The 24374-nt window shown below is 42.2% G+C and overlaps 1 protein-coding gene across 1 annotated transcript in view; it reads left to right on the plus strand.

The window, feature by feature from the left end:
• The window catches only part of PRKDC (protein kinase, DNA-activated, catalytic subunit), a 121630-nt gene that overhangs the window by 21991 nt on the left and 75265 nt on the right, over positions 1–24374 (plus strand). Inside the window, exons 19-31 of the mRNA XM_066624419.1 lie at positions 893–976; positions 1399–1518; positions 5559–5718; positions 7443–7549; positions 9386–9476; positions 15365–15528; positions 16650–16802; positions 17388–17495; positions 18783–19009; positions 20547–20641; positions 21090–21189; positions 23279–23412; positions 24043–24297. Of these exons, the coding sequence (XP_066480516.1) occupies positions 893–976; positions 1399–1518; positions 5559–5718; positions 7443–7549; positions 9386–9476; positions 15365–15528; positions 16650–16802; positions 17388–17495; positions 18783–19009; positions 20547–20641; positions 21090–21189; positions 23279–23412; positions 24043–24297 (1798 nt within the window). The remainder of the gene's footprint in view (positions 1–892; positions 977–1398; positions 1519–5558; positions 5719–7442; positions 7550–9385; positions 9477–15364; positions 15529–16649; positions 16803–17387; positions 17496–18782; positions 19010–20546; positions 20642–21089; positions 21190–23278; positions 23413–24042; positions 24298–24374) is intronic.

Genomic DNA, 24374 nt, shown 5'->3' on the forward strand with positions numbered 1-24374 from the left:
TGGGGGTCTCCCCAAGAGAAGGGGACATTATCGCCATCCTCTGGGGTAAGCCCCAGCAACCCCAGAGGATTGCTGGGGGGCTTACTGTGGGGTTACTCAGGCTTGTATCAGCAAAATCATTGGCACAAGTCTGAGCACCCTCTGTCAGGAAATCAGGCCTGGGAACGGGGAAGGATATGGTGGCAGCCACTGCCGCCATTCCCACCCCTCCCAGGCTTGACCCGCTTCACCCCGTCAACATCCCCTCTGCCTTCCTTCCCCTGTGCTTCCGCTGGCTCGTGAAAAGACTACCTGCTCCTGCAGGCATAGGCCGACTGACACCATCAGGCTGGGACAGGTCTTTCCGCCAGCACCACAATCTTCCACACTGCTGCAACTTGCCTTATGGCACGTTTGCAAAAGGTTGTGAAGCTACACACTTCCTTCCCTTAGCCCCTCCTCATACGTAAATATTCTCTACACTCCTCCCCCTGGCCCTAACTGTTGTTTGTCATGATTGAACCAACTGCATGTGGATCAGAGGGCCAGAAGAAAGAGTATGCAGTCCCGTACTCCATGCACAATTTCTTACCCATTTTTACAAACCTGTATCAGATGGCAAGTGACAGACATAAGAACAGCCTGGCTGGTCGACATTCCAATAATTTTTAACAAGAGCTTGTGGGTTACACAGACTCTTGTTATATGCATGGTGTTAACTCAGAATAGTCCATTATCTAGTAATGCCTTTTTAGAAATTTGAACAATAAGGCTGCAATTTTGTATACACTTACTTGAAAGTAAGTCCCCTTGAATACAGTGGGACTTGCTTCTGAGTATACATATATTGGATTGCACTGTAAGACTAGTTTTTGAAGTCTGTACATTTCTCTTACGTTCTTTTGTTTGGCAGGGTGTCAGTCCAATGAGTAAAAAAAAATGCCTTGATCCGGAGAAGAGCTCCTGCTTTGCATTGTTCACAAAATTTGGAAAAGAGGTGATTTGTTTTCTGTGACCTTTCTTTGAAATTTCTTTAAAGTATGTACAAAAATAATCTTTTGAGATGTGAAAGAGGTAAAATTGTAACTATATGACTTTCCCAGTCACTGTTCAAGCATGATCCATTTACTTTGTATAGTACTGGCTCGTTACTTAAGTGCATTTGTGTCCATCCTCATTTTTCAAATTATTTTAATCTAGTACCATTAGGACTGAAACATAATTAATTAGACCCTTCTTGGAAAGCACTGTAGTTGGCTTTATTGAAATACACTTCCATGACAGTGAAAGGATGCAACCTTAATCTACTTCATCCTAACACTCGACATGCTTATCCATCATAAAATCAGCCTCTAAGATTATGTCACTTCTTGTCATCAGAATACAATTTGCATTAAGAACTCTTAGTTCTCATTTTAGGTAACAGCAAAAATGAAGCAGTACAAAGATGAGTTATTAGCGTCCTGCCTCACCTTTGTGCTTTCATTGCCCCATGATGTTGTTATGCTGGACATCAAAGCTTACATTCCTGCTTTACAGGTAGGATAGCAACTTTCTTATTTGTTTCCTTTTTGCCTGTGTGTAATTTGCAACATTATTAACAACCCAGTCATATCCTTCCCAGTGCTGCCAGGTGCAGCAGTGCCAAAATGGCAACCACTGCATCCAACTGGGCCAGGGAGGCCGCCAGAGGTCTCCTTGGGAGAAGGGGACATTCATCACCTTTCCCCAAGGAAAGTCTCAGGCCCTGCAGTGGAACTACTTGAGTCTGCGCCATCATTTTGACAGGGAAGCCCTAAAGCCCAGTGAAGCCTTGAGAAGGCCTGTGTTGGGCTTTGCAGCCTGATGTAGGGCATAGGATCCTGAGGAGGAAGCCTTTTGAAATGTGAAAGAGTTCCTGCATTGGTCCGTCCCCCACCCTGGAATGCCTCCCCCTACACCTAAAAGCCACACTGCCTGAAGGTGGTGCTACTTCATGCCAGCAGCTCATTGTGGGCTTTCTTCCAGCACTGAGATCCAGCGCCGGTGTGCCCTACTCCCTGGGTGCTGTAAACATGCTTTACAGCATGTTTGCGACACTCAGAGCTGGCGGTATACTTGTACCACCAGTGCTAGGGAGAATAGGATTGGATCCAAACAGAATGCGTTTCTGTATGTACTGACTACTATACCTAATTGATTTTCTCTGTGGTAGCACCAAGGTTGTAGAATTAAGAACATACAGCCCCACTGGATCAGGCCATAGGCCCATCTAGTCCAGCTTCCTGTATCTCACAGCGGCCCACCAAATGCCGCAGGGAGCACGCCAGATAACAAGAGACCTGCCTCCTGGTGCCCTCCCTTGCATCTGGCATTCTGACATAGCCCATTTCTAAAATCAGGAGGTTGCACATACGCATCATGGCTTATAACCCGTAATGGATTTTTCCTCCAGAAACTTGCCCAATCCCCTTTTAAAGGCATCCAGGCCAGATGCCATCACCACATCCTGTGGCAGGGAGTTCCAAAGACCAATCATACGCTGAGTAAAGAAATATTTTGTCTGTCCTAACTCTCCCAACACTCAATTTTAGTGGATGTCTCCTGGTTCTGGTGTTACGTGAGAGTGTAAAGAGCATCTCTCTATCCACTTTATCCTTCCCATGCATAATTTTGTATGTCTCAATCATGTCCCCCCCTCAAGCGTCTCTTTTCTAGGCTGAAGAGGCCCAAACACCATAGCCTTTCCTCATAAGGAAGGTGCCCCAGCTCAGTAATCATCTTAGTCGCTCTCTTTTGCACCTATTCCATTTCCACTATGTCTTTTTTGAGATGCGGCGACCAGAACTGGACGCAATACTCCATGTGTGGCCTTACCATAGATTTGTACAATGGCATTATAATATTAGCCGTTTTGTTCTCAATACCTTTTCTAACGATCCCAAGCATAGAATTGGCCTTCTTCACTGCCGCCGCACATTGGGTTGACACTTTCATTGAGTTGTCCACCACCACCCCAAGATCTCTCTCTTGATCTGTCACAGACAGCTCAGAACCCATTAACCTATACATGAAGTTTTGATTTTTTGCCCCAATGTGCATGACTTTACACTTACTTACATTGAAACGCATCTGCCATTTTGCTGCCCATTCTGCCAGTCTGGAGAGATCCTTCTGGAGCTCCTCACAATCACTTCTGGTCTTCACCACTCGGAAAAGTTTGGTGTCGTCTGCAAACTTAGCCACCTCACTGCTCAACCCTGTCTCCAGGTCATTTATGAAGAGGTTGAAAAGCACCGGTCACAGGACAGATCCTTGGGGCACACCGCTTTTCACCTCGCTCCATTGTGAAAATTGCCCATTGACACCCACTCTCTGTTTCCTGGTCTTCAGCCAGTTCTCAATCCATGAGAAGACCTGTCCTCTAATTTCCTGACTATGGAGTTTTTTCAGCAGCCTTTGGTGAGGGAGCCTTTGGTGAGGGACCGCCTTCTGAAAGTCCAGATATACAGTGTCCATGGGTTCTGCCGCATCCACATGCCTGTTGACCTTTTGAAAGAATTCTAAAAGGTTTGTGAGGCAAGACTTACCCTTACAGAAGCCATGCTGATTCTCCCTCAGCAAGGCCTGTTTGTCTATGTGTTTTGAGATTATATCTTTGATGAGGCATTCCACCAGCTTACTTGGTATAGATGTTAGGCTAACCGGCCTATAGTTTCCCAGGCCCCCCCCCCCTTTCCCTTTTTAATGATCAGTGTGACATTTGCTGTCCTCCAATCTTCTGGCACCGTGGCTGTTTTGAGGGACAAATTGCATATTTAGTCAAGAGATCAGCAACTTCATTCTTCAATTCCTTAATAACTCTTGGATGGGTGCCATCAGGGCCCGGTGACTTATTGATCTTTAACTTATTAATTAGGTCTGAAACATCTTCTCTTTTAACCTCTATCTGACTTAATTCCTTGGTCAGGAGGGGCCGTTTCGGCAGCGGTATCTGCCTGAGGTCTTCTGCCGTGAAGACAGATGCAAAGAACTCATTTAATCTCTCTGCCATCTCTGAGTCTCCTTTTATCTCCCCTTTCCCTCCCTCACCATCCAGAGGGCCAACTGCTTCTCTGGTGGGTTTCCTGCTTCTAACATATTTGAAGAAGCTTTTATTATTCCCCTTTATGTTGCTGACCATGTGTTCCTCATAGTCTCGCTTGGCCTCCCGTATCACCTCCTTACATTTCTTTTGCCACAGTTTATGTTCCTTTTTATTCTCCTCATTAGGGAAAGACTTCCATTTACAGAAGGAAGCTTCCTTGCCCTTTACAGCCTCTCTAACTTGGCTCATTAGCCATGCGGGCACCCTCCCGGATTTAGTGGAGCCCTTCTTTCTTTGTGGTATACACCTCTGCTGGGCCTCTATTACTATTTTTTTAAGCAGCTTCCATGCACTCTGGAGAGATTAGACTCTTTTTACCTTCCAACTTCCTTCTAACCAGCCTCCTCATGTGAGGGAAGTCCGCCTGTCAGAAGTCAAGGGTTTTTCAGGAACATCTAAGAATTTACCCAAGCCAAAATGTCCCTTTAATGCAGAAGGGATCTGCTTCTGTCTCCTAGCAGATTCTTCTATCCCTTTAAAGCAGAAGATTGCTAGGGGATCTGCAACCCCCCTCCCCATGCAAGCCCATTAGCTTGCCTCAGAACTTACCCCTGCCAAAAGGTCCCTTTAAAGTAGAAGGTCCTAGTGAGTGGGAGGAGGGTGCTCCACACCCCTGCTCCAGTGAGCCCATTAACTCATCTAAGAATTTACCACAGATAAATGGTCCCTTTAAAGCAGAAGGTCCTAGCAATCTTCTGCTTTTAAAGGGACCTTTTGGCTTCCCTCCCCTGCGAGCCCATTAGCTCACTGAAGAACTTATTAGCTCATTGAAGGTCCCTTTCAAGCAGAAGATTGCTAAGATCATCTGGGGTTAGTTTTAATGGGGGGGGGATCCCCCCGCATCCATGGATAAGTGAAAAGGCAGATATGGGATCCATGATTACCTGGGCACATCTGTACTGAGAATCCACACCGATGGGCACCTGCTGTCCAGGGTTTTGGACAGGGACTTTCACAACCCTATATGGAACCTTCTGTATGCAAAGTATGTGCTCTTCTAATGAGCTATGGCCCCATCTTCTAATTTGCACTTTAGGAAATTCATCCTTCCCCTCCTGTATTAATTTTCACATTTAAAGAAGCAACAGATTTTTGTGTTGTTTGTTTTATTAGGAAAATTACATTTATTTCAGAGGGAATTTGGGTTTGAATATTTTGAAATTTACTGCTGGAGTTGAGGTTAGCTCTTCCTGTTTTTGTTTGAATTAATATGTTGTTTGCTGTTGTATTTCTAATTTGTAAGCTTTTTTGTACCTTTTTGGGGTAAAAAAAAATGGGATGTGAATTCTTGAGATAAATCTGTATCATTCTATGGGCTATTCAAACTAAGATTTTAATGCAGTAGCTATTTAGCAGTGTGGGCTGATAGAATACTTCTGACACCCAAAGGGAAAAATTCAATTTGATGAGGGAATGTAATAATCTAATAATTTTCATTTTGTTCACTATGTAGAATGCTTTTAAGCTGGGCCTTAGCCACACTCCAATGGCTGATGTGGCACTGGATGCACTGGAGGATTGGTCAAGCCACATTCCCAGATATGCAATGCAGCCTTATTATAAGGATATCTTGCCTTTTCTTGATGGTTATTTGCAAACTTCTGTATCAACAGGTATTTGATTAAAAAATGAATATAAAAATGGAGGAAAGTTTTTCTTTAACCCTTTTCAGGTGCTGACTAAAAATATTGGTATATTGTACCATTTTGCAGGAATTGTACTGGGATATTATTATCATTAGCATCATTCACTTTAGTGTCTGTTTTCTTTGTTTTATAACAGAGATTTCAGTTGGTGCTGTAACAGAAAAAAAGTCAGTGGCAACTAATAAATAATGTACAAAAATGTGCAAAGTATGTGCTCTTCTAATGAGCAGTGGCCCCATTTTCTAATTTGCTCTTTAGGAAATTCATCCTTGTTGGTAGCCATGTTGGTTTATTATGGAGGGGAGACCCCAAAGCCACAATTAATAGTATCTTTTATTAGTACCAACCAAATAAGAACTGAATCTTAAGCATGCTTTCAAGTTCTCCAAAACTCTTCATCAGGCTGAATGTTAAGCAAAGCAAAATGTAGCCTTTAATCCCTCCTCTCCTTTTTGCTTTACTTGATTAAAAGTTCTGGAGAACTCAAAAGCTTGTTTAATTAATAATAACAACAATACCAGTATTTATATACTGCCTTTATTTGTCATTGGATTTCTCCTCCAACTTTAATCCAAGGCAGTTTATGTAGACAGGCTTTTCTAAATCCCTGTAAGGCAGTGGTTCTCACTCCTTTAGTGCCAGGACCCACTTTTTAGAATGAGAATCTGTCAGGACCCATCAGACTTGACGTCATCAAGCAGGAAAATTTTTCACAATCCTAGGCTGCAATCCTACCCACACTTACCCAGGAGTAAGTCCTATTGGCTATCATTGTTAAAAGCATCTTTATGGTAGCCTGTTACAGATCTGTGACATTTCTCCAAGTGCAGTCACTTACCAGGGTAGCATCAAGTCTAGCATCAAGTCTAATATATTAAAAATATATTTTATATAATTGGCTAGCGATCCACCTAGTGGGTCCCGACCCACAGTTTGAGAAACGCTGCTGTAAGGGATTTTTACAGTTAGAAGTTCTAATCTTCCATAGAACGTCTTAATCTCAGGTGGAATCCTGCTCAGACTGGTCTTTCTGGTTGCCTTCACCTCCCATTCTTAACTGACGGCAACTCTTTCACACTCACTGAAGGAGATCATCTTGCTCATCTTACTCCTGTCACCAACTGGGATGACTCATCTCATCAGCACTGTCAGTGGATACTTGTGTCTGTTTCAAACTGCATACCCAACTGTTCTTAGGGCTTTTGTGGGCGGCAGCTCTACTACTCAGGCAGACCTCCTGCCAGACTCTGTCATCTTTATTAGTGTTAATAAAATGAATTCCTAGATAATAACATATGTATATTCTTTGAAAGAGATTCTCAGATTTTGGTTCGGCTCAATTGCCAGTCCTTAATTATGCTCCATTTCTGTTTTTTACCTCTAAAATCTCAGTGTGTTATTATTGGATATAATTGTCACTTTGTTGACCTTTCTTTTTGAAACTGAAATACTATGCATGAGCTTCTCCTTCTCTAAGGGGTATGCTGTGTGATCCTCTCTCTTTGGCAAGTGGTATCCATCCATTAAAATCCAATATTTATATCCATGTTCAAAACCAGTTTCTTTAAAAAAGAACACATACACATATATTTTTGTTCTGAATCTTCTTACTTTTGTACACAATGCTTTACAATACATCAACTTCCATAAATATAACAAACTTGTATTAATTGAGCTATTTCTTGTTATAGATGACTCTCAGAATAATTTCGAGGTGAAAAAACTTTCCCGGGCAGCCCAGAAGGGATTAAACAAAGTCATAATACAGCATCTGAAGAAAGCAAAGAGTCTTGCACTGGTAAAGTTTTCTTGCATTTTCTAAAATACTGCTTTCTCAATTGGAGGACCAAAGAATACATTTTCTTAATGAGAAATAAATAGAACGTTATTTGTTTACATTAAAGACCAACTTTTCTGCATCATATAAGAAACTTGTATGTTGAATAAGGGTCCAATCCTATGGAGTGTGTGCTGGCTCACTGCGGGCACGCACTGTTGCAAACGTGCCATAAGGAACGTTTGTGGGCCCTAGCGCTGGTGCTAGCTCAGCACTGGCTGGTGCGGGGCTAGCGCCAGTGGAGCACTGGAGGTCTGCTGCTCTGTGGTCACGCAGACTGCTGAGCAGCGGAGAAATAGGTGGAGAGAGGGTGAGGAGGAGATGTGCCAGGGAGGTGGGATAGGTGGAGCTTCGCGCCCCCCGGGGGCGGGGGCAGGGAGGAGGCAGTGACGCAATCCTCAGGATCGCATTGCTAAGGGGGGTGCAGGGACTGGCGTGCACTTACCAGTCATGCACTTTAGTGAGAGCCACTAAATCTTTGCGGGGGAGCAGGGAAGGCAGCGGGGGCGGGGGGAAGGCAGCAAAACCATCCCCAGGATTGCGTCGCTAAGGGAGGGTGCAGGGACTGGCATGCACTTAACAGTCCCTGCTGCAGCCTCCCAAGGGTGTGGGGAGCCCTGTGCGACCCTCCGCAGCGCTCCCCAGTCTTCAAAAAGTGAAAATGGCGCAATTGCGCTCCACTTCCTGTTTTGCGGTTGCGGGATGTGATTACTCCGCTTTCACTTTCTAAGCTTTGGGAAGCCTTGCAGAGGGTCGCGCAGGGCACCCTGCACCCCCAGGAGGCTTCTGCAGGGACTGGTAAATGCATGCCAGTCCCTGTGCGCCCCCCCTTAGCGACCCAACCCTGGGGATTGTTTTGCTGCCTTCCTCCTGCCCCCGCTGCCTTCCCTGCTCCCCCGCAAAGATTGTGGCTCTCAAACTCTCCCAGAGAGTTTGAGAACTACTGGAGTAGCCCCATTGCAGGGCTACTCGGTTTACCTGGGGGAAGGGGACGAAAGGCCTCTTCTCCAGAGGAGGAGGTAGCGGCTGCCTGGAGTGTGCAGGATTCAGTGGCAGCCATTTTTGGTGCTGCTGCAGCCCCATGCACCGGGCAGCTCAGGATTGGGCAGTTAACAACTTGTCTGCAAGCAACTCTGGATACTGAAACATCTTAATATGGAACACATATTCGCTCTAAATGTCCTTATGTTGGACTTACCCAGATTCACTTGAGGACATATCGCTACTTTATGTACTCTATCTACACATTCTGTGATTGGCACTGTGTGACATACAATGGAATATTTTGTGTATCAACATATATTTGGATACATTGGTGTCAGTTGTTACCATGACTTTAATCCCTTTGAACATTCACATCTAGTTCATTGGCTTTCGGTTATTAAAAAAAACTGCATCACAGAACTCTACTTTTGGTACTTTTTAATGCATAAAATGAACTGCTATATTTTATGTTACTAGCCCAATCCAAATCCTTCTCAGTTCAGTGAGATTGTAAATATGTTTAATATGGCATCCTGCTAGCTTCTGAAAGACCTTAAGTTATCAGAAACTATTTCATGCTGCCAGAAATCAACAGCTGCTTCAGATTGTAGCACCCTCATATAGGCTCCCTCCTGCTTTTAGAACATTTTTTGTTGTGAGATATAGTTATTTATAGAATTGTGATTCAACCTCTTCATTTCCTCCCCTTTGAAAACAAACAAAAACAGTTGCATATAAAAATGCATTAAGATGAAATACTACTTCATACACATCTTTCTTTTTTACATTCAAATAATACTTATTTTGAATTAGGAAGAGGATCTTTCATTGGAAGCAGTAAGAGCTAGAGTCATACGCCTTCTTGGATCTCTGGGAGGGCAAGTCAATCGGAATTTAGTTACAGGTGAGTGTCTGTAAATGATAAAAAGACCAAAAATGTATCAGTATTTTTAGACAGTTTCTGTACCTTTTGAACTACATGAAAAGAATATGACCCAGATCCCAGCTGACTGGCTTTGTTTTTACTACCTAGTAGGATACATGGGCAGACATGATGGAAGTTATGTAGTGTCAACTCAAGAACCAGTTCTGTTTGAATTTTTGAGATGACTTTGGGAATAATTCCCATGAATTTGTGTGTTTTGAAGATGGTTTTTAGTATATGCCATCAATGTCCTTTGATTAAATATGAGCCCATGAGCAGCATGCTGGATTCTGTTTTGTGGTCTCTGTGCAGTCACATGTAGTGGAGTTCTGTGTGTGCACAGAGCTGACCTCAGAAGCTTCCAGAACTTTGTCAGATATTCTGCTCTTGCTCTCAAGCGGGGAAAGCGCTTGCTCTCAAGTGGGGGACACCATGTGCCCTGGGAGCAGAAAGTAAGCCCAGTCTGTCAGTTCTTTTTGACTGCTTCTTGAAGAACTCATCCTTCAGGGGAAAAAAAATTTACGTAAGTTTTCATCTTTATTCTAAACCCTGTTATTTCTTACAAAAATATTTTTAAACAATGTTAGTAGTTAGGCTGTTTCTTAGCTTACTGGTAAGCTAGGGAGATAGTTAAGCTGCATTACTTATAAACCAATAATTTTCAACCAGACTTTTGAACCAGATGAACCAGACTTTTTTTGTCTCATGCCACACTGACAAGGTACTGTCATGAATAAGTACATGTTAGGCCTAGGTTAGCATGTGAAGCCTGAACCAAACTAAGACAGTGTAACGGAGAAGTTGCTAGCAGTTCCCAGCTGCAAGAACGTGAGTAAATAAACAAAAGGATTGTTGTCTCTCCTTTGCTGGCCAGGAAGGACAGATAGCAAGAATTACAACCCACTGGAATGTTTAGCACCTTAGCAGACAGAGAGGCGCCTTATCAAGCGTGATTGAGTGCAGCTGTGGATCTCCAGTTGGGAGGGGTAAAGAACTATGAGGGGTTAGCAACCAGGCCAACTTTGAGAAGGTTCTGTTCCTCAAGGATTCTGATTGGACAGCTAATAAGTATGAAGTCACCTCAGTACTATTAGCATAAGAAGTATAATAATGAGTACCAGGGTGTGTGTGTGTTCCTTCTTGAACAGAGTTTTTGGGTGCAACATCCTGCACGTGTGTGAGCTCCATTGTCCATCATGGGCACCTGGCCTCATAGGTAGCCCTGGAGCTAAGAGATCTACAAGAGTAACTGACCCAGGTGAGAGATAGGTATTAATAGAGATAGCCAGCTAGCTTTATTATTTTATTGCTGATATGTTTCCTAGATGTTTATGCCTCTAGTATTTGCTGCCTTATTGTAGAGTGTGTAACCTTAGGTACTTAATAAACTAAAATATCTTTTACTAAGTTGTTTCATTTTCTGTTGGAGACAAAGGTTCAGAATCCTGCCTAGCCGTTCAGCAAGCTACCAAGTGCTCATTGAGGTCTAGTAACTTGAGGACTGAGGCTTTAATTGGAGAAAGAGCTCAGTGCCTGCAAGGGATAGAATTAAGCCTAGAGGGTCTCAGTGTCCCTGGACTGAGGCACTGGCACATACAGGGTGGTGGAAGTACTACTGAGCAGAGGGGCCTTGAGAGCTTTAGGGTTCGAAAACCAAGAACCCTGAGCACCCATCCCCCCCTTGTTTACGACATGGTGTCATAGTGCTGGGACTATACCAATCTCTCACCTGGGTCATTTACTCTTGTAGATCTCTTAGCTCCAGGGCTACCTATGAGGCCAGGTGCCCATGATAGACAATGGAGCTCACACGTGTGCAGGATGTTGCACCCAAAAACTCTGTTCAAGAAGGAACACACACACACCCTGGCACTCATTATTATACTTCTTATGCTAATAGTACTGAGGTGACTTCATACTTATTAGCTGTCCAATCAGAACCCTTGAGGAACAGAACCTTCTCGAAGCAGGTGCTAAAATTGTCAAAGCACACCATCAGTTTTTTGACAATTGACAAGACACACCAAATGACCCTCCCCCAAACCTCCTCAGCACACTTGCAACCAATTTGCGGCACACCAGTGTGCCACTGCACAGTGGTTGAAAATGGCTGCTATACACTGCTAACTGGAATAATTGTTCAATCCTATTTCCTGCCAGCCCTGAATGTGCAGCACTGCTCTTGCAGTCAGTGCTGCATGCTGTGGGCCAGCCAGGGACCAGTCAACCCATAAGAAGTAAGCAAAGACATTTTTTTACTTACTTCACTGTAGGCCGCCTAATCCCCAATGAGTTTCCTCAGACCTACACCATCTCTTTTGCTGGCATAAGTCTGAAGAGCCTTGGGGGAGTGGATCCAGGCCAGGAGCAGGATCTGTTGTGCGTGACTGTTGCAGAAATCCTTCTCCTTTCCCTTGTGGTTCATCTGCACTGTGACTTACCAGTGATGACAGAGGCTCTGTGAGCAGCTGTCATTCGTGCATGGCCTTCAGAGCTTTGCGCTAGCAGCAGTGGCCCTAGGAATGACAGACTGGCTGCCACATCTGTGACCCAGGCCTAACACTTTCAGATTGCAAGATATGTTAGTGTAAGGCCTAGATATGATTGAACCATAAGTCTCATTGAGGTCAGTGTGTATTACTTCTGCACAGTATTGCACTGTTAGCCACCTACTGAGCCAGATGCTGGATAAAAATATTTTTGTTCCTGTGGGCCTGCCTGGTAACAGATAAACAGCCTCTTGTCTGCCTGGAATGCTGCAGTTTTATTAACATTAAGGGTCATGTGTCTGCACAGATGACTACATTAAGAAGTGCTTTTTATAGCTAAACAACCTATCCTCCTTGTTGGACCCATTCACAGGATTGTTTTTGAATGTTACTCAGGTAGAAGTGTTCCTAGAAAAAAAAATCTCTGTGTTACATCTGTAGGAATACTTTCCAGAATCATTCCATGTATGCCAAATGTTAAGTTGGATATGGCTTCACATAAGCTTCAAGTTTTTAAAACGTTTCAAAATAAATGTAATCCGTTCTAGATCCATACTTTAAGACGCAAAGGCTACAGTCCTAAGTATGTTCACTTGGAAATTACTTCTGTTGAAATAACAGAATTCCTGAGTGTTTAGGGTTAGGCTGAAAGGTTCATGGCACATCCAGCACATGGGTCTCAGTTGACTTTGAAGGAACTGTACTTAGGAATTTTGCCTGTTAAGGTGTGACCTAATTTATGCTTTGCCAAGAGTACGTTTGAATTTAATTTTGAATTTAATTTAATTTAGAACCAGAAGTTTCTAAACTTAAAAATAATTTGGGCAGGACCCTGTAAGTTCATAGCTTGTGTTTTTCTCTTGTATTTGCTCTTTTATTTTAGTATTTATGAGTCTGGCCTAGTTCCCAGGATTTGATCTTCTAACTGCGTGTTTGTGTTCTAAGGACCCAATCCTATCCAGTTTTCCAGTGCCGGTGCTGCTGTGCCCATGGGGTATGCACTGCTTCCTGTGTTGGGGATGTAGTCACAGAGGCCTTCTTAAGGGATGGGAACATTTGTTTCCTTACCCTGGGGCTGCAATGCGGTTGCACTGGAGCTGGAAAGTTGGATATGGTTGGGCTGTAAGTTGGCTGTAGCTTAAAATTTCTGCTCAGTAATTCATCCAGGCTATTTTCTTTATTCTTCTTTCCAAACTTGTGGTATTAACTAAGACATGCCTTAAAACCTAATTTTGCTAATAAAGGTAAAACTTTGTAAACATAGTCATTGCAAAATAAAAATAATTGGCAGTATCTTTCAATATTTTCCCATTAAGCTTCAAGCTTAAAATGTGGTGTTGCTTTAAGACAAATGACTTATACTGGCTGCTCCCACAATTTTACTAAGGTAATCTTTAAAAAGCAAAATAAAAGACTCCTTGCATTTGAGTACTTACTGGAACTATCTGTGTTTCACTTATAGAAATAAGCATTTTGTTTCACTTTCTTCTCAAAGAAGGTGAGCAACCTAGGACTGAATGGGTGACTTCTCTCATGCACTTCTATACAAGAGTTTATTATATCCTCTGTAGACTCAGGGCCCAATCCTATCCAATTTTCCAGTTCCAGTGCAACCATGCCAATGAGGCATGCGCTGCATCCTGTGGTAGAAAGGTATTCACAGAGGGCTCCTCAAGATAAGGGAACATTTGTTCCCTTACCTCGGGTCTGCATTGTGGCTGCACCAGTGCTGGAAAGTTGGATAGGATTGAGCCCTCAGTGTTGTGGTCTAGGCTTTGTGCCTGGTCCCTTCAGTGGCGGCTAGTAACGTTCCAGAGGGAAGGTGATTGTATTCTTTCTGCTCCTACTTATGTTTTCGGTTCTGTGTTGGTGGTAGACCAGAGAGAGAGAAATTCACATAAGAAAATGTAGTGTATAGCTGATTTTGCAAGGAAAATGAGTTGAAAGAAGTTGCTCAACTGTTTTAGCTACAGAAGGACTCAATCTAACAAATAGACTTCTTCAGGCATTTGGAATACTGCTGATGTTTCTTTATTTCTGAAGACCACATGATCTGTTCTATCTGCTGTTTGTATTAGCAGCATCTCAGAGAGCTCATATTCAACATCATTTGAACATAATTTTCTTCCTAAACAAATGTACCTAATGTATTCAGGGCAGGAGGTCTGGTCTAGAGGGTAGAGCCTCCATTTGCCTGAAGATTAACATCCACAAGGTCGCCAGTTCGAGGCCACCGGCACCGTGCGACCTTGAAGCAGCTGGCAAGCTGCAGCTGAGCTGTTCCATCTGCTCGGAGTGTGGTAGGATGGAGGCCAGAATGTTAAACCAGATCGGAGTGTAACACCTTGAATGTAGTGGTTCTTGAAAGAAAGAACCTTCTTTCAATTTGTAAAAATCCCTGCGTGGATTTAATAAGCCTGCCTATGTAAACTGCCTTGAATAAAGTCTTGAATAAAGACCAAGAAAGGCGGTATATAAATACTGTATATTATTATTATTATTATTATTCTGTTTTTGTGAAAGCTGGCTATATTGTTTGTTTCTTAACAGCCAGAGAACCTATGCTATTTTGTAGAAAAAAATCTAGTTATTAAAGAAGTGCCTTAGGCTGCAATTTTATGTGTTCTTACCTGGAAGTAAGCCTACTGAACATTGAAGGACTTACTTCTGTATAAATATGCATAGAATTGTACTATAAATGTATTAAATCAGTGATTTTCAAACTCCAACAGGGGAGTTGGGATCCTGGAAGTGTTTGAGGGGGCAGAGGGATGGCAGCGAGGACACTACAGTGATTGTGCCATTGCGAGGAAGGTCTTTTAAATGTACCTGGGGGTAGCTGCGGCCATCCAGAGGGCACGGGGTCCGCTCTGCGGATCTTCCTGCTGCTGAGAGAGGCTCCCCTATTGCGATTGTGATCCACTTTCCGGTTCACAATTGCAAAATGGAAGTGGGTCATGATCACAGCAAGGAGCCTTTCTCAGCAGTGGGGAGGCCTGTAGAGGGGGCTATGAGCCCCCCACGCTCTCCAGATGGCTGGAGCTACCCAGTAGGTATGTTTAAATCTCTTTTCTTGCAGCGGCAACGTGTTTGCTACAGTGCCATTGCTGCAGTCATTTTGTGGTTATTCCCCTTAAGAAGGAACAACCTTCTTTTGGTTCCCTTTGTGGGTTGCAACCCACCAGTTTGGGAACCACTGTTAGATACCATTTGACACAGCCTTATTTCAGAATTGTTTTTCATCAGTTTGACTGTTTGGTTGAAAGCTGTAATTCTTGCCAGATTTTGCTTAAATGTTTGGTTACCAACCTAACTTGCTGGTTTGTGTGTGTGTGTGTTTTTTTTTGTAATTTTTGTGCTTTTTTCCAAACGTGATAGCTGCTTCTGCAGAGGAGAAGATGAAGAAATTTGTGACTTGGGACACAGAGAAGCACCTGAGCTTTGCCGTGCCATTTGTTGATATGAAACCTGTTATCTACTTGGATGTATTCTTGCCTCGGGTCACTGAGTTGGCTCTTTCTGCTAGTGACAGGCAGACTAAGGTATTAAGAATTCCCTCTTTCCTTTACCCCTAAGTAGAGATTAAACTGACACTTTTTAAAGAGATTGTTGCAAAGAAAACATTGAATAATGCTCAAGATGTGATGCAGTAACCACACTGTTCTTAAAATGCAGCTTCTTTCCTTGCTATAAATACAACTGTTCCGGCACAAGTTCGAGGGAGCTCACTACAGAGTGGGAGACTTACGGAGGAGTAAGGGGAAATAATTCCCCTTTCCCCTCCAAAGCCTCCTGATCCATTCCTCACCCACTGAATACAGCACACTTATATTTGGGAGGGTTAGGATAGGATTTGTCCCTTAGTGTGAGGCAGTTGTGGAGAAGGCAGTTGCCATGCTAGGAGTCATTAAGGCACAGATTGAGAATCAGGCTATAATGCCCCTATACAATTCTATGCTGCAGTCAAACTTGGAATACCGTGTTCAGTTCTGGCTGCCACACCTCAAGAAGTCTTCTGTAAAGCTGGAAAACCTCAAACAAGGGCAACCAAAATTATCAATGCACTGAAGCACCCTCCTTATGAGGAAAGACTACACACTTCAGGGCTTTTTAGTTTGGAATTTAAAAGGGGAATTTAAAAGGGGATTGGACAAGTTTCTGGAGGAAAAATCCATTATGGGGTACAAAAGGGGATTTTAAAAGGGGATTGGACAAGTTTCTGGAGGAAAAATCCATTATGGGGTACAAGCCATGATGTGTATGCGCAACCTCCTGATTTTAGAAATGGGTTATGTCAGAATGCCAGATGCAGGGGAGGGCACCAGGATGAGGTCTCTTGTTATCTGGTGTGCTCCCTGGGGCATTTGGTGGGCCGCTGTGAGATACAGGAAGCTGGACTAGATGGGCCTATGGCCTGATCCAGTGGGGCTGTTCTTATGTTCTTATGGAAAAGGAGGGAACAATGGAGAAACATTAATTACAGAATTATGCATAGTGTGGAGACTGTAAAATTGAATTATTAAGGAGTACTTCCTAAGGAGAGGATGACAACTCTCCTGAATTAGTTGATAGAAGAAAAAAAATTATTCTGGAGGGTCTCTTTGATATCTCTCTGTTGGGTAGGTATTCATCTGAAATGTCTGAGCAGATCCTTTTCTTTCAGGTTGCAGCTTGTGAGCTCCTGCATAGCATAGTTATGTACATGTTGGGGAAAGCTTCTCAAATACCCAAAGGTCAAAAGGGTGCTCCACCAATGTATTGCCTGAATAAACATACATTTCCAGTACTGCTTCGACTTGCCTGTGATGTGGACCAGGCAAGTAAACCCATTTTTGTTGCTTGAACACCTAGTACTGTTGCTTGAAATTGAGTTAGGTGGTAAGCTCTTTGAAGTATTTTCTTTAAAAACACTTTCAGAAGCTTTTCTGTGATTTTAACTGTCAGAATGTTTTTAAACTCTCTCCTTCTAAATTTCTCTCCTAAATTATTTGACTATAAAGAGTGTAACATCATAGAGGTACATGTCTAAATTTATGAATAGTGTTAATAAACATAAGAAACAGAAAGATTATGTCAGTATTCATTACAAGGACCCACCCAGCCAAAAGGTCCATTCTATGTCTTATATGCGACACTGTTAACTTAAATATTTGTATGTTTCTTGTGATCTTAATTGGAAAAACTTTCCAATTAAATCAATTGTTGGTTTTAAATATGTCATATTAATTTTAATTCATCATAATTTAACATCAGTCCATCCTTCATATTATCACATAGTGATATCAACGTTCAGCGAGACGGGAGTGTTGGGAGCCACATAATGAGAAATCCTCAGGAATGTCAATGCAAAGTAATCTGTACCTAAAACATCTTTCAATCCTTTTTGTTTCCTCCTGTTTAGGTTACAAGACAACTCTATGAGCCTCTGGTTATGGAGTTAATTCACTGGTTCACAAACAACAAAAAATTTGAAAGCCAGGACACAGTGGCATTATTAGAAGCTATTTTGGTAGGTAATTGTGAGATAAATTCTTCTAAATATTTTGCTCAAACAATCTGAAAAACTCTTAGTCTCCTTCCCCCTTCAGATAAATTTTGTATCAAAGAAGACACATATATTTGTCTTAATATTCACTTTTGATTCAGTTCGCTATCAGACTCTGAATCTCTGTTTCATTTTCGACCATCTCCAGAATATTATATAAAACCAGCAAGATTCTTGCTAATTTTTAAAAAATATCTGTCTTTCATTGTGAGTATTCACAAATATAGATCCTTGGATGGTGCCATGTTGGCTTGGTCAGGCACTGACTGTGGCCCACCTACTCAGATCAACCCCTGAACCCTCAGATCTGGTGGCAGTGGTTAGATAACAGTGTGTTATGGAATTAATAGGAGATAGCATGGGATCTCCAGTGTAGGGCTTTGCCTTGGAGTCCACAGCTATCTGGCACCAGTGCTGCATTGTTTCCTTAAAAAAAACACACACACAAAAACACTATACAGGTTGAGTCTCATGCACTATAGCAAATCCATTTAAAAAACAAAGTCCTTTTGCTCAGGTGATTTAAAAACAGCCTTGCTGACCTTTGTGATGTTAAGATAGAGTCATCCAAGAGGACAATCCAACAATCAGTCTCTCTCCAGGCACTTAGAAAGGATTATCTTTCTTTCACATGCTCAGGGGGAAGGGAGGGGTCCCTTGGAGGGAGAATGATTGATGGATTGTCAGCTAGCTGCCCTCTAACTACTGTAAAGTAGTGTTTTCCTTTAATTTAAAGGGCCCTTCTCATCATGTTGAGATAAAAATCTCTACAACAGTAAGAAAAGCATTTTAAAGGGGTGAATTTTTCCCCTTCTCCAGGGATCAGAACATTTCTTTTTATTTGCGGTGGCCATTCCTGTTGAGTCAAATCTGTGTATAACAAGGTTGGACCTGTATAGGTTTCTACTCTCGGCTGTTTTTCAACAGATTATGATTGAAATTTTGGGCAATGACTTAAACCACAGACCATGCTGGTAGACTGGTCAATGTTTAAATATACAAATTTAGGATATAAAGCTTGAAAAGTTACATTTGTTTTTCTTTATCAAATCTTTCTTCATTTCTCCTTAGCCAGTGAATGAATAATACAGTTCCTGGCACTGGGTTTAGAGCAAATTAAGCCATTTCTGCCCAGCATTGCATATAAACAGCAGGGATCAAATGTGTACACCTGTGGGCTGAGCAGAAATGAGTTAACTCCATCATATTAGATTGTTGTACTGAACCAAATCTGTTCTCTGTTTACTTCAGGATGGGATAGTGGATCCTGTGGACAGCACTTTGAGAGACTTCTGTGGTCAGTGTGTCCGAGAATTTTTGAAATGGTCCATTAAGCAGACTACGCCACAGCAGCAAGAGAAAAGTCCTGTGAATACCAAGTCTCTGTTCAAAAGACTCTATAGCCTTGCTCTCCATCCCAATGCTTTCAAGCGGCTAGGAGCTGCACTTGCTTTTAACAACGTCTACAGAGAATTTAGGTTAGTGATAAGCTAGATAAAAATAATACAAGACATAGATATTTAGAGGAGTGTGCATTTTGTCTTAAATCTTATGCTGTTTTTAATTTTTTTTAAACAGTAGAATCAACTTACAGTTGCTTTTAACAACTCTCTATGAGTTAATATTCTCCAATTTCAGACCTTGAAGTTCTCTCTCTCATATTGGGGCCAAAAAATTGCCACAGCTGGATGCAAGAGATTGTGTGGGGTGGATATGTTGAAATATTTGTTTTCTTAGAAACAGTGGAAAGATTTCCAGCTTGTTAATTTCAAGATCTTCCCGTGTGCTATGTACTGAACCAAACTATTTGTTATGGAGCTTTTTCAGTGTGAATCCCCTGCAACCAGTGTGCTATAACGTGGATGATATAAATTAAAAGGAACAGGAATTGGTACTGTCAGTTCTCTATATGTGAATTAGTTATCTGCAAATTCACTTATCCGCAAGGGGCAGAATTGTCACCTACCTCTTGTTATCTTCGACTTGGTTCTTGTTATCAGTGAATATTAAGGCTGGGGCAAGCTCAGGGAAGGAGCCAAGAGAAAAGTGGAGGAGGAGGAAGGGTGAAGAAACCCCTTCCCCATTGCTGAACTTTGAGGCCTCTGTGTTGGGCCAGCAACTTTCAGTGAGTCAGCTCGGAGGAGGAAGCATGAGATGCTGGAGATATGATGAATGCTTGTTATCATCCAGCCCCTTAGACTTCAAAGTAAGATTTAGGTACATAAAGTTCATAGAGGGTCCCTTGGGTAAAGAGGGTCCCTTGGAACCTAAGCCCATTTTCTTCGTAGGCTCAGTGATGATTTGGTATCTGCTATTTCGGTATCCATTAGGTTTTCTAGGAACTTAACTCTAGCAGATAACGAGAACTGACTATATTTGGAAGAGATGGTTTTGTATTTGGAAGAAATGACAGAGGATTTCTTACAAGACATTAAGATCTGTTTAGTAACTTGCATATGCATCCATGTTATTATTACTGTTACTAAGAATACTTTATATATTGCTTGCGCTGGCCTACCCAATGCCCCATAGGCAGGAATTGCAAAGTTCTCACCATGGCCCTGCAATGGTTTATAGGCAATGCACCACCACAGGGATCATTTATTGTAAGCATTTGAGCTATCAGCCACAGTGGGTCAACTCAGACCCGCAGCAGTGATACTGCTGGTGCAGGTCCCTGTCAATCTGTGCAGGTTGATCAGGTCTGAGAAGAAGGTTTGGATACGACAGTGCCAGACCCCACAGGTCCAATCCACCTAGCCACCCACCCCTGTCACCACCCCATTCCACTGCCCTCTCCCCTGTGCTGAACTTACCTATTCTGGCAGGCCTTCTAACAACTGCAGGCATGCCTGGGGCTTGTGCTGTTGCAGAGCATTTTAAGGCACTTTTGCGACAGCACACACCTGCAGAATGTGTGCTCTACCGGTGCAGGTCCTTGTTAGTATTGGGCCCTGTGGCTCCTACCTTAAGTTCTCCAATTCTTTATTTAATTTTTTCCTCTTTGTTTCCTAGGGAAGAGAATGCTTTGGTGGACCAGTTTGTCTTTGAAGTACTGGTTGTGTTCTTGGAAAGTCTGGCCTTGACTCATGGAGATGAGAAATCTTTAGGTGTGTATTTAACTAATGCTTCATTTGAGTGTTTGTCAGAGTCAGATAAAGCTTATGCTTTGTGCTTCAGGATCAAATGGAATGTAGACCTCAATATATTTGGAGTTCCCTGTTAAAATATTTCAGATGCAGGAACCTTTCAAATGTCTGCATTTAAATTAAAATCAAATTGCACTGTAGAAACTTACTGAGAAATAAGCAGACATATAAGAAGAACATTTTATTTAAAAAGCTTAGGGTAGCTTTTTAGCGTGGGGGGGATTTGTTTCTCATTTTTCATTAACTATTTTCTTATGATGCCCTCATTATAAGCATCCATTTGTGAATGTAAGCTTCATATTTTATCACTTACATTTCCAGTACTGTGTGTAGGATTGGAAACTGCCATAAACTTTTAGAAATTTATTTGGAACCAGTGATTATATTGAGCTCTTCAATTTGAAAACAGGTACAACCCAGCAATGCTGTGATGCTGTTGATCACCTGAAGCGTATAATTAAGCACAAAGCATCTAGTCTGAACAAAGAAAGCAATCGGCGAATACCTCGGTTAGTAGTCTCTTCCAGATTCTGTCACACACGCATTTAGTGGGAGAAAAAAATCCCATCACCCTTGTGTGTCACCTTGTGTGCTTTGTCATATATGACTCTGAAAACATTCTCAGACAAAGACTGCATTCTTGTGCTTTTGTTTTTGCGAGTGAGCACCAGTAAAATCAGTGGAATTTTATTCTGGATGTGCACAAAATTGGGCTGCAAGTCTTTCAGTGTTTTATAAAATATGGAATATATTATACTTCACAGCTGAACTAGCAGGGTTGCTTGTGCTTACCTCTAAGGCAAAGTCCTCTATTGGGCCTCCACTTCTACCCCCCCATGTGGTGGGCAGCTGGCAGTAGCAGGTTCTCCCCCCCCACCTCACCAAAGGTGTGAAGGGGAGTTGCTGCTGCTGCTGCTGAGTCCTTTGGCAGCAACTTGTCCTCCCCCTGCTGACTAATGGGCTCTTTCATAAATGTTCCTGCATCACCACAGGGGTCTTTTGGAGAAAGCTCACTTAGGGGAAGAAGGCATCGGAAAAAAAGAATCTGCAAGGCAACCTACATTGTTGCCCCTTTTCCTACCTGCCCCATAGACCAATAAGACTGGTGGCAAAGTTAGTGGCAGTTCAGGTCTCTTGGATGAATGGCACCACTACCATCATAATGAGCTAGGTGGATGTTGGTTCAAAGGTCTGTGCCCTATCTGACCAATTTGTAGGAATGTTGCTGTCAATTGGACTTTTGAAAGTGAAATTATTTAAATTGGGAAGCAAATATCTTTGCTAGTGAGAGAGAACATTTCTCCTTTTTTTGGAAGTGGTGAGCTAGAAAACAGCCCAATCCTAACTAGTGTTCCATCAGCACTAACTGCGAAAAAGTGCGTTTCGGGAGCATAGGCTGCTGGAGTGGTGGTGGGAAGGCCAGAGCCTTCTCATGTGCACCATCCCATCACTGACCATTTGCCAGAGCAGGTAAGCCAATGCAGGAGGTGGGTGGGGATGGAATGGGAACAGGAGGTGAAACAAGGTGAAGAAGGTAAGGAATGGGGGAAGTGAGGCTGTGGGGGAGGGGTTGGATCTGATACTGATGATGCAGACTGTATCCCATCCTCCATTTTCGCAGCCTCCCCAGCTCCCTTCTATCTTCAAACTTGCGCCAGCTAAAGAGCTGGTGCAGGTCTGAGGAGACCCATGGTGGGATGGGAGACTTCTAGAGGGGAAAGGGGATAAATTCCTTTCCCCTCCTGAAGCCATCCTGCTCCTCAGCTACCCATTGGATACAGTGCATGTCTTGTTGGTGCAGCTGCACCATCATGGGGGGGAGGGGAGGGGAGGATAGAATTGGGCCAAAAATAACTGTTTTTCTCCTAGACAATCTTTCATCGAGCCTTTTATAGATAAAACCTAGGCATGTACAATGCAGGACCTTCATAGGTATCAAAGATAGGAAAACACTGGAAAATAATTTTTTCAACATCTTATTGAGGCAGTATGGAATGGAAGCAACTGGAAAATAATTTTTTCAACATCTTGTTGAGGCATTATGGAATGGAAGCAAATATGAAGTAAAGGGTTTAGCCACAATTTTGTTTTGTATTCAGAGGAGATGAAAAGAAATGGGATATTTCCAGCACTAGGAAAATTATAGTTCAAGGCATAGAATAATGCTTATCTATATTTTGTTCATGTACCAGCAAGACTACTTTCTTGAATCAGAGAGGTTTTTTCAGTTAACTGGACCTTAAGTTGTAAGTAGGTTTCTTGGTTGCATCAAACCAGAACCAATCTCTAAACAGAAAATGTCGTAAAGTAGTTCATTCACTAGGCATTCAGTTGTTTATGTTCTGTAAACAAAAAAGCAGAGTAAAAAACTTCAACTGATTTTTTATTTTTATCTGTAAACCGCTTTGTGAACTTTTTGTTGAAAAGCGATATATAAATAGTTATTATCATTAATAATAACAATAACTGTCTTTTTCAGCTCTCTTTTTTATAAATGATTCAATTCTCTTTTTATAAACAGGGTTTTATTTAAGTAATGTTGCTCCTATTGCTTCAATTTATATTTTTAACCAATGTTTTGTTGTTATCTCCGTATAGGGGATTTCCACCTGCTAAATCAGTATGCTTAGTGGATGTTGTCATGTGGCTTTTTACACAATGTGGACGACCCCAAACTGAATGTCGGCATAAGGTCATGGAACTTTTCTTTGAATTTGTTCCTTTATTGCCAGGTTTGTATATTGTGGATAAATATTGTGCTGTAAATTAGGAAGTCCCCAATCCAAATCTCATTCTTCTGCCAAAAGTTCACCAAGAGGATTTCAGAAAGCCACTGTTCTCCACCTGAATTCACACCAACCTCTTTTTTGTTGGTGTAAAGTACAATATGTGGCTTCCTTGTTAAATACTATGGTTGCAATTCTGAATGCCATTGTGTTGCTTGAAATCCATGGAGAGGTTTAAGCCACATATGTTGGATTACAACCTGGGATTTTGTTAGACAGAAGTACAGTACTCTAAGATTTCCATTCAGGCTTTCTTCCACCATTCTGTGAATTGGTCTTAACCTGCCAAGGAAAGTAAATTTCTAGGCACAAAATTTCTTGACTGGCTATGAGATGAGATTCTTAGGGCACAGTGTCTTGAGTCATTTGTGTGTGTGTGTGTGTGTGTGTGTGTGTGTGTGTGTGTGTGTGTGTGAGAGAGAGAGAGAGAATCAACCATCAGTCTAACAAAATAGAGTGGGTTTTCATTGATCCCGTGTTTATAGGAGAAAACATTTTGGTGGCATTCACTAGATACCAACTTTGATGTCAGCTATATATTTAACCAGAGAACATTTTCTTATTTTTCTCCATCAGGAAGTAAAACCCCCTCTTCCTGGTTGAGTGATGTTCTTCAGAAACAAGGAATTTATTTTCTCATAAAGAAATTTGAAGGCGGTGGCAGTGAAGGTGAAGAGGTGTCTGGAATTTTGTCCCATCCAACACTTCATGACCTGCAAGGAACTTTTAGTTTACAAGCTGTTGTGCAGTGGATGGATATGCTTCTGGCTGCTTTGGATTGCTACAATACTTTTATTGAGCAGGGAATGATCAGACCACATGAAGTCCTAGGTAGGTATTCGCTTGGTTTTGAAATGACGTTCTGTCTCTTTAGGAGAAAATAAATCTGACATCTTTTTATTTTCTTT

Source organism: Tiliqua scincoides, chromosome 4 (genome assembly GCF_035046505.1).
Source record: "Tiliqua scincoides isolate rTilSci1 chromosome 4, rTilSci1.hap2, whole genome shotgun sequence".
NCBI lineage: Eukaryota > Metazoa > Chordata > Lepidosauria > Squamata > Scincidae > Tiliqua > Tiliqua scincoides.